Here is a 10,352-nt window from a genome sequence, read left to right as displayed (position 1 = left end):
GTCCAGACCACAGGTGAGTCTAAGACCAGACCACAGGTGAGTCTAAGACCAGACCACAGGTGAGTCTAAGACCAGACCACAGGTGAGGCCAAGACCAGACCACAGGTGAGGCCAAGACCAGACCACAGGTGAGTCTAAGACCAGACCACAGGTGAGGCCAAGACCAAACCACAGATGAGTCTAAGACCAGACCACAGGTGAGGCCAAGACCAGACCACAGGTGAGTCTAAGACCAGACCACAGGTGAGGCCAAGACCAGACCACAGGTGAGTCTAAGACCAGACCACAGGTGAGGCCAAGACCAGACCACAGGGGGGTCTAAGACCAGACCACAGGTGAGTCTAAGACCAGACCACAGGTGATTCTAAGACCATACCACAGGTGAGTCTAAGACCAGACCACAGGTGAGGCCAAGACCAGACCACAGGTGAGTCTAAGGCCAGACCACAGGTGAGTCTAAGACCAAACCACAGGTGAGTCTAAGACCAGACCACAGGTGAGTCTAAGACCAGACCACAGGTGAGGCTAAGTCCAGACCACAGGTGAGTCTAAGTCCAGACCACAGGTGAGTCTAAGTCCAGACCAAAGGTGAGTCTAAGTCCAGACCACAGGTGAGTCTAAGACCAGACCACAGGTGAGTCTAAGACCAGACCACAGGTGAGTCTAAGACCAGACCACAGGTGAGACTAAAACCAGACCACAGGTGAGGCTAAGACCAGACCACAGATGTATACTATAAAAATAAAGTGTTCTGATTGGCCGATAGGGCCTAAGTCCCTTCAGTCATAAACACAGCTAAATGTGAACATGTCAGAGAAGAGGTCTCTGTGAATATGAAAGTGTTTCACCTGCAATCTATTATTTATTTCCACTTTGAACTGTATTATTGTCTCTCCTCAGTGGTTCCTGTGACCTGTGTCGTCATGGAGACCTGTGTCCTGCCCTGCAGCTTTACACCTGGTGATGACTTAATAATCCAGTGGCTCAAAACCAGAGAATTAGGGTTAGAAGAAGTAGATTATTTGGTTCATTGTTACCCACCTGGTTTAGTCCAGCAGGACGCAGCCTTTAGGGGGCGCACAGCTCTGTCTCCTGAGGAGATGTCCAGAGGAAATGCCTCTCTGAGTCTGACTGAGGTGAGAGTCCAGGACCAGGGGAAGTATCTGTGTCAAGCCATCACAACGGACCAAGGGGCGATGCAGTGGATTGAGCTGAGAGTGAAAGGTAAGAAAACGTCTGTGAACATAAATGTAGAGGTCACTGAGGTGCTCCTGTGTCTGCAGCTCCTGTGACGGCCCTGACCATGGAGCAGAGAGAAGGCCTTCTGGTCTGTCGCTCTGAGGACATCTACCCTCAGCCCAATGTGAGCTGGACTCCTGATGCCAGGCCCCAAACGCTGGTGCAGGAAACACAGAACCAGCTCTACTCCGTCAGCAGCTCGCTCACCTTTGACCCTCTGCAGCAGTACACCTGTAACATCAGCACACGCCACAGCTGGAAGAGCGCCACCTACAGTCTGCACTGTGAGGGTCCTGTTCTCTCTGCCATTTGTTTTTAGCCCAGTATCACAACAGCAGTTTCCTCTGTATTTTATTATACCAAATATTTAACCAAACAAACAGATCCAAAAACTATCCATGACAAAAGGTCAAGGTCAAGGTCAAGGTTAAGGTACACTTTCTCAGCGCACATTGGACCATGAGGCAAGTCCTCTGACCTGCCTCATGGTCCAGTGTGCAGCTCTTTATGCTTCAGCACAACTCTTGTGTGTTTGACCTTCAGATGACTCAAATGAGACACAGTGTGAGGAGAGGAAAGGCGTTGGTTTGAGCAGGTTATTTATTCGTGAGTTTGTGAGAAACAAGAGTTTCCCTAAAGAAGCAGAAGAGGAGACAGAACGTTCTCTTCCTCTGCGCTCGTTTTCTCCTCAAACTTTACAGCTTGTGTCTGTGAGTAAAGACACACTCTTACACTAAACCTGACGCGTTACGAGCGATTGTGATGACGTCACGTCTGGCTGCAACAGAAAACACAATGCAATGCACCAGTGGAGCTAATAAACAGTCAAATCTCCAGATCTGAGGTCACCATCTTCTGTTTTGTCAATTGTGGTTGTGGGCAAAGACATCGGGGGTAAAAGTTTTAACACTCAGATTCACTTCAGTGTCAGTGGAACAAGAGACACAGCCTCACATCAGCCTCTATCGGACTGGACAGTCAACAAGCCCCTAAAACTGAACTATTAAAGCTCACTAAGCACAAACATAACAGCGTTACACAGTGGAAATCACTCGTGATAAAAGTTTGAAACTCACTGAAGTCTAATGTCGGTGGCAGCAGTCTCTGCTCCACTTCACATTAAACTAACAGGTTATGTCAATATCAGCATCGCTCGTAAGACATATTATTTCTTCTGCTGACAATCCCTTTGCGTTACTGAACACAGTAACAGAATCATCAAAATATCAAATTAACAAGCAAAGTGAATGCAACTGAGCTTTATTTCTCTTTAAGTTGAGAGATTAGCACAATACAATGTCATACAATAAACACGTGAACAACATGAGCAGCGACGCACAACAACAAAAGCACTTGTTTTAGCACAAAATTGTGGTTATAACGAAGGAGAAGGAGTTAAAAAAACGTCCTTCTGAAAGTGTATTTCTCTTGAGGTCAAAACTCCCAGTCACTAGCTGCAAAGTTCACATGCTCAACACGAGCTCTGGGATTGTGCTGACGAGATGAGACGTGACCAAACCTAACGCTAAAGTCACTTGAGGAGTACTAGTACGCTCCTTGTTACTCTAAAAAAGTAATTTGAGTTCTCTAATGCGTTAGCCCCAACTCTGCCCTGAAGACAGCTTTTCTGCTGCGTGAAAAAATCCGTCCCATCTTTATAAAATATTATAAGCCAATAAATGCTATGATGTAATCTGAAACTATACAAAGAGAGCTTTACGCTCATGGACGTCAGGCTGATGTCTCCAGGACTGTCATGGTCGTCTGCACATGGTGATCGAGTAGATTCTATTTGACACATCATTGTGTGATGCACAAGACGGATCATTTGATCTGGAATCAAAGACAGAAATCTTTCCACTGACCCTCAAAACTCTGCTGACTGAGGCCATATCTTATTGTGATAAATCCTACAGCTGTATTTGTGTTTTCAGCTCCAATCGAGATGTCTAGACACGTCACAATCCCCTGCACGACCTCCGTGTCTCCAGTGAAGAGGCTGGTGTGGACATTCAACTACATTCAGCCCATTGTGACTCAGAGCGGTGCAGATGTGGTCTATGCTGCCCCCTGGAGGAAGTTTGTGAAAGGTGTCTCAGTGTGGGGTGGTCTGAGTCTGCAGGAGCTGGGCCCAGAGCAGGAGGGTGTGTATCTGTGTGAGCTGCACACTGACTCACACACACACTTCTCCAGGACAGAGCTCAGAGGTGAGTCCAGCACAACTGCAACTAATGATTCTTTTGGTAAGATCCAGGGCCCCACCAGCCCTCTGGGGATTGTGAAGTCACATTACAATGAACAAATATTAAGGCAAGGCAAGGCAAGTTTATTTGTAGAGCACATTTCATACACAAGGCAATTCAAAGTGCTTCACAGCAGGAAAAATGCATTCAAATCACAAAGAAATTACAGAAACAGAAATACAATAAAATATCAATCCAACTGATTGTCTAAACTAATAAAATCACAAACAAAAGAGAAGAGTGCAAAGAAAAAATCCTTTCAGTCATATGCGCAGCTAAACAAAACTGTTTTTAGCTTAGATTTGAACATTGTCAGAGTAGAAGCCTGTCTCACATCTTCAGGAAGACTGTTCCAGATTTTAGCTGCATAAAACTGAAACGCAGATTCCCCATGTTTTGTCCTGACTCTGGGCACCAGCAGGAGGCCGGTCCCTGAGGTCCTCAGAGTCCGAGATGGTTCATATGGCACTAACATATCCAAGATGTACTTGGTGCTAGGCCATGAAGAGACTTGTACACAAGCAGAGCTGCTTTAAAGTCTATTCTCTGAGCCACAGGGGGCAGTGCAGAGACCTGAGAACAGGACTAATGTGATCATACTTCCTGGTTCTAGTCAGGACCCGAGCAGCAGCGTTCTGGATGTACTGCAGCTGTTTTACAGCTCGTTTGGAGAGGCCAGTGAGCAGGCCGTTACAGTAGTCTAATCTACTGGAGACAAACGCGTGGATAAGTCTCTCTAAATCTGGTTTTGACACTATATTTTTGATTTTGGCAATGTTTTTTAGATGGTAAAAAGCTGCTGATGTTATTGATTTGATGTGGCTATTAAAGTTCAAGTCTGAGTCCATTATTACCACCAGATTTCTAATTTGGTTTGTAGGTTTTTGAGCGAGACTCTGGAGGTGACCGCTAACACTTTCTCTTTGTTTCTGTGGGCCAAAAACGATTATTTCAGTCTTGTCTGAGTTCAGCTAGAGAAAGTTGTTTTGCATCCACAAACTGATCTGTTGGATGCAGTGACAGAGTGAATCTACTGGTCCATAGTCACCTGCCGATAGTGAAACATAGATCTGAGTGTCGTCTGCATAATTGTGATAGGACACATTTTCACTGCGTATCAACTGACCTAACGGCAGCATGTAGAGGTTGAACAGAAGGGGACCCAGGACTGACCCTTGGGGCACTCCACAGGTCAGGGTCATGTGGTCTGAGACACAGCTACCAATTTCAACAAAGTACTTCCTGTCTTCCAGATAGGACCTTAACCAGTTTAGGGCAGTGCCAGTGATGCCCACCCAGTCCTCTAGTCTCTGTAAGAGGATCCCATGATCCACAGTGTCAAAAGCAGCACTCAGATCTAACAGAATTAAGACTGAGCCTTTGCCCGTGTCAGTGTTCAGGCGGATGTCATTTGTCACCATGACAACAGCAGTCTCAGTGCTGTGATGAGGTCTAAAACCTGACTGAAAAACATCAAATGAGTTGTTTATTAAGAGGAAATCTGTGAGCTGTTGGTAAACAACCTTTTCAAGGACTTTGCCCCAAAATGGCAGATTAGAGATGGGCCGGTAATGACTCAGTACTGCGGCATCAAGACTGCTCTTCTTTAGGAGAGGCTTTATGACCGCAGTTTTCAAAGACATTGGGAATGTTCCAGATTGAAGCGACATGTTAACTATGTGAGTGAATGGTGCTAACAAACTGTTCAGCACAGACTTTAGAAATCTGGTGGGTAACACATCGAGGCAGCATGTAGATGAACTCAGACTGGTGATGATCTCATGGACAGTTTTGTCAGTTACTGGTGCAAAGTGAGTTAGCTCTAAGTGTCTTGGTGGTTTTAGGGTAATTTTTTGCATTGTGGGATTTATAGCATTTTTAATGCCCTGAACTTTGTCATTAAAGAATAATGCAAACTCATTGCACTTGGATGTGGAAATGAGTTCTAACGGCAGCTGAGCTGGAGGGTTTGTTAATCTGTTTACTGTGGCAAACAGGACACGCGAGTTGTTACTGCAGCTTCCAATTATTTCAGAAAAATATCTTTCCCTAGTTCTACACAAGATTATAAGAAGAAATAAAATTATTAATTAAGAGAGATTTGTTACATAAGGATCTGACATTTTGCACAGCAAGTTTCAGACTAGTTTCAGTGGGACTGGGCTTTATCTTTTCACAGGGAATATGAATCACATTTCTCAGATTGGGCAGCCTGACTCGCATTTTATTTTCCCATCTGTGTGATGATGTGACTACAGAAATAGCACTAGGGGGGGCTCTTTTTACATAGGGCCCCGGGTTGGTTTGATTTTTAATGTGACAATAAGTCCCGGCAACGCTGAGACCCAGTGCATCCTAGCTATGGGAGATACCAGGTGAAAGGCGAGGTTGGATGGGTGGTGGGGCTTTTGTTGGTGTAAAGGATATTTTTTATGAGTAACCAACAGCAGAAACAGCTTGAGCTCTATTTGTGAATTAATCTGACAATCCACAATAATACAATGATCTACAGTGGGGTGTCAACATTTTACGTTTTATTCCAGTCTGCCAAACATCTCTAATTCATCTTTATTAATTTATTATAGATATAGTAGAAAAAGATTCAGTTGTAGTCATCTGGACTCTGCTTTTTTGCAAAACAGTCCATCACTTTCAACTATCAGTTTACAAAAGCTTGAAAAAGAGGAGGTGATAGCTTCTGTATTACAATCTGTATCCTGGGGAAGCTATTCCATGCATTTATGGCCTCCCTAAATCCACAAAAGAGATGTTCCACTCAGACCCATAGTGTGCAGCACAGATTCCATCACATACAATGTGGCCAAGCATTTAACAACCATCTTGGCTCCACTAGTGGGGAACTAAGAACATCATGTAGAAAACACACATCATTTTGTGGTCAAAGTGACGCATCTCCAGTTTGACCCAGATGACCTCATGGTTTCATATGATGTTGTGTCCCATTTCACCTGCATCCTGACCTCTGAGGCAGTAGCAGTGGTGTGACCAGACTGCAGGAAGACACCACCTACAGGAAAGGACCAAACTGACACCTGAACACATCTGAAAACTGCTGTCTTAACACCTCTTACTTTCAATTCCGGGGACAGTATTACAGACAGATTCATGGCTGTGCCATGGGCTCTCCCGTCTCTCCCATAGTGGCCAACCTGTACATGGAGCACTTTGAGAAGAAGGCACTGGCCTCCTTTTCAGACATTGCCCCAAAATTTGGTATCGCTACTTTGATGATACAATTGATTACAGTTTAAAATATCCCGCTCTCTCTCTGTTGTGCTTTGAAACAGCCAATACATCCATGGAAACAGCACAGGGGGCTAAAGTGAACGGCACACGGAGCTAATGCTGCAAAATGACAAAATGCAGAGCTACAGCTCAAAACAGCAGGAACAAGTTAATTATTTTAAGTTAGGCCTTAGTTATTTTATTACTTGATTTACGGATCCGCCGCACTTAGATTATTGATTTCTACAACATAAATAAAATAAATTATTACAGATTTTTTTAAATTAAATTTAAAAAGCGGTATTAAATCAAAAGATAAGAGCGCGTGAAGCAATTTCTCGCCAAACTCCTGTGGAAGTAATTTATTTTGGAAAGCGTTGTTGTGACGGAGGGTGAGAGCGCGTGCGCACCCTTCTCTCTGTCTGCTGCGCGCCTTCAGCGCGTTTTGCTGTGACTGGGTGGGTGGGGGAGGCTGCACACTTAAGTGTCAGTTCTGTCTGTCTAAAACATGCTAAATCTACTGTTACACGCTCCTGCGCACCGCGTTCATTCTGACAAGTTAATTAGTCCTTTATATATATTCCTTATTTACAAACAGCACAGTTTGGACTGAAGTGAAATGTTGCTGTTTTGGGGACAAATGAATGTGAAATTAAGAATAAAATGTGTTATTTTATTTGTTATTTGTTTTTTTTATAATTATTCTTATTAATTAATTAATTAATTAATTATAATATTTATTTTGAAAATGATTTAATATGCTTTTTAATGGTTTACGGAATGTACAAAAAATATAGTGATTACTCGATCAATCGAAGAAAGAATCAATAGATTACTCAATTACTAAAATAATCGATAGCTGCAGCCCAACTTGATTAGTCTAAAGTGCCACTTTGACGCTGATGATTTGATTCTTTATTGTTGTTCAACTTTAATTTATAAGACAATAAGCAGTTTTACTCCTTATTTATGCTCTGGTTTAACATTTACCGTTGTTTGTTGGCGTTCAGTTATGCTCCTCCCACAGCATGGAAGACTTTTCAAACTGAACTGAAACTTTTTGAGCTGGTTTCTTTGGGGATTTTTCTTGTGGGGATTTTTACTCTAATAAAAAGAGAAAACATCCTGTGAACACTGAAGACTTACGATGCTTTAACTGTAGTAGTGTATTTGACATGTTATAAAGGTGTATTCACGTGTCAGGTCTGTGCAGCGTCTGCAGTGTGAAGAGAAAGCGTTGGATTGAAGTGAACGACACAGAATCAGCTTCACGTTTCCACATGTGAAGACTGTGACCAGTCGCTGTCGTCACGGAAACAGTCACATCTCATTTGTCAATTGTAGGTTCTGGTCCAAAAGCAACAGATCTAAATATACCTGTGATTGTTGGCTCTGTGCTGGGGGTCGTTCTCCCCTGTCTCATCATAATAACTTCCTTGATGGTGTGGATGAACAAAAAGGTTAAAAAGGTGAGAAGACGCACCTTTTGACTGAATGAACTGGATGTTCTAGAGTCCATTAGAAACATGTTCAAATGAAATCTTTGTTTGTTTTTCAGTTTGATTCACTTGAAGCTGAACCGTAAGTGAACTTTGTTTTACATCAAACTTCTTCTTGTCTAACTTCACTGTACACTGTCTATAGAAAACTCAAATATGTTGCATTTGTTTTACATCTTGTGTTTCAGGCTGTTTACTTTTCATCCCAGAATGTGTGAGTTTTACTTGATTTATTCTCATTGTAGATTAATGTAATTCTCACATCAAGATGTTTTGTCTGTGTTTCAGATTCTCGTGAGTTTTCTCTGGATCCAAACACGATTCACAGAAAACTCAGACTGTCTGAGGACAATCGGACAGTGACCCACGTGAAGGAGAAGCAGGAGTATGAAGATCATGAGGACAGGTTCACAGACTGGCCTCAGGTCCTGAGCTCCACTGGCCTGAGGGGGCGCTGTTACTGGGAGGTGCAGTGGAGCGGGACGTGGGTTTCTATAGCAGTGAGTTACGAAGGAATCAGACGAAAAGGAGAGGAGAGTGAGTTTGGACAGAACGATCAGTCCTGGAGTCTAAATTTCGATGGAAAAAGGTGCTATGCTCTTCACAAAAAAGATCAAATAAAAGTGGATAAGGTCCACTGGGAAGTGGGCGTGTCCTCTGGCAGAGTGGGCGTGTACCTGGACACAGTAGCTGGGACTTTGACCTTCTATAAGATCGGCTCTAAAGGAAAATCATTACGCCTCTACACCTTCTACTCCTCCTTCACTGAGCCTCTGTTTCCAGGGTTTAGACTTCCACCTGGTTCTTCTGTGACTGTGGTGGACAGTCAAACTGAGGTAAAGCCCCCGATAATCCAAGACATAAAGAAATGTGAGTATTCAAAAATCATGTCATTATTAAGATTCAGGAAGTGATGTCATCTGTCTGTGTTTCAGATTCTCGTGAGTTTTCTCTAGATCCAAACACGGCTCACAGAAAACTCAGACTGTCTGAGGACAATCGGACAGTGACCCACGTGAAGGAGGAGCAGGAGTATGAAGATCATGAGGACAGATTCACAGACTGGACTCAGGTCCTGAGCTCCACTGGCCTGAGGGGGCGCTGTTACTGGGAGGTGCAGTGGAGCGGGACGTGGGTTTCTATAGCAGTGAGTTACAAAGGAATCAGACGAAAAGGAGAAGGAGAGGAGAGTGTGTTTGGACAGAACGATCAGTCCTGGAGTCTGTGGACCGATGGAGAACTGTACTTTGCTCTTCACAACAACTTTAAAAAAAAAGTGGATGAGGTCCCCGGGGATGTGGGCGTGTCCTCCGGCAGAGTGGGCGTGTACCTGGACACAGTAGCCAGGACTTTGACCTTCTATAAGATCGGCTCTAAAGGAAAACCATTACGCCTCTACACCTTCGACTCCTCCGTCTTCACTGAGCCTCTGTTTCCAGGGTTTAGACTTCCACCTGGTTCTTCTGTGACTGTGGTGGACAGTCAAACTGAGCCAAGCCCTGTTGTGATGGACGACATAGAGGAGGAGGAGGACGTAGATGAGAGGGAGGAAGAGGAGATGATGTTATATTAGTTTGGAAAAATAAGTTTCTATCTAGAAATCCTGCTTAAACTTGCCCGTTTGTTCTGGTGCTGTTAAACTTCCCTGAATCAAACTGCTCTTTTAGAGGTTGGTCTGAAACAAGAAGAAAATGTGTCTTTTGTAACAGAACAAAGATGGAACAAAGCAGTTAACTGAATGCTGCGTTCTGATTGGCTCAGGCAGAATAACAAGACAATCTTTGAAACCGAAAATGTTTTTGCTCATGAAATCTCATATGAAGCTGGATATAGTGTGACCAGGAAAAACAACATATGAATAACTCACTTCTTACCAAAACAGTAAAGTACTGTACTGTATATAATGTTTGTACTGTATATAATGTTTGTACTGTGTATAATGTTTGTACTGTGTATAATGTTTGTACTGTATATAATGTTTGTACTGTGTATAATCTTTGTACTGTGTATAATGTTTGTACTGTATATAATGTTTGTACTGTGTATAATGTTTGTACTGTGTATAATGTACATTTTGTTTATTACTGGCATTTTACACTTTTCTTGCGACGACAGTTGGAAACGA

The 10,352-nt window shown here is 43.3% G+C and overlaps 2 protein-coding genes across 2 annotated transcripts; both read left to right on the top strand.

Annotated features, from left to right (window-relative positions):
- The first annotated feature begins 412 nt into the window (after positions 1-412).
- LOC140378040 (tapasin-related protein-like) lies at positions 413-8,313 on the top strand. The gene is made up of 6 exons (XM_072463670.1): positions 413-427; positions 901-1,224; positions 1,284-1,523; positions 3,174-3,446; positions 8,073-8,197; positions 8,287-8,313. The coding sequence occupies exons 2-6, from the start codon at positions 924-926 to the stop codon at positions 8,311-8,313; spliced, it is 966 nt and encodes a 321-aa protein (XP_072319771.1). The 5' UTR covers positions 413-427; positions 901-923.
- A 108-nt stretch (positions 8,314-8,421) lies between these two features.
- On the top strand, positions 8,422-10,092 carry LOC140377763 (uncharacterized). Its single transcript, XM_072463314.1, has 3 exons — positions 8,422-8,441; positions 8,516-9,097; positions 9,163-10,092. The coding sequence occupies exons 1-3, from the start codon at positions 8,438-8,440 to the stop codon at positions 9,798-9,800; spliced, it is 1,224 nt and encodes a 407-aa protein (XP_072319415.1). The 5' UTR covers positions 8,422-8,437; the 3' UTR covers positions 9,801-10,092.
- The last annotated feature ends 260 nt before the right edge of the window (positions 10,093-10,352 follow it).

The sequence above is a fragment of the Eucyclogobius newberryi genome, unplaced genomic scaffold, assembly GCF_026437365.1.
Source record: "Eucyclogobius newberryi isolate DKJ021-1_F unplaced genomic scaffold, fEucNew1.0.hap1 SCAF_4, whole genome shotgun sequence".
Taxonomy (NCBI): Eukaryota; Metazoa; Chordata; class Actinopteri; order Gobiiformes; family Gobiidae; genus Eucyclogobius; species Eucyclogobius newberryi.
The sequence above is the reverse complement of the archived record's forward strand: the minus strand, read 5'-3'. Positions and strand labels throughout refer to the sequence as shown.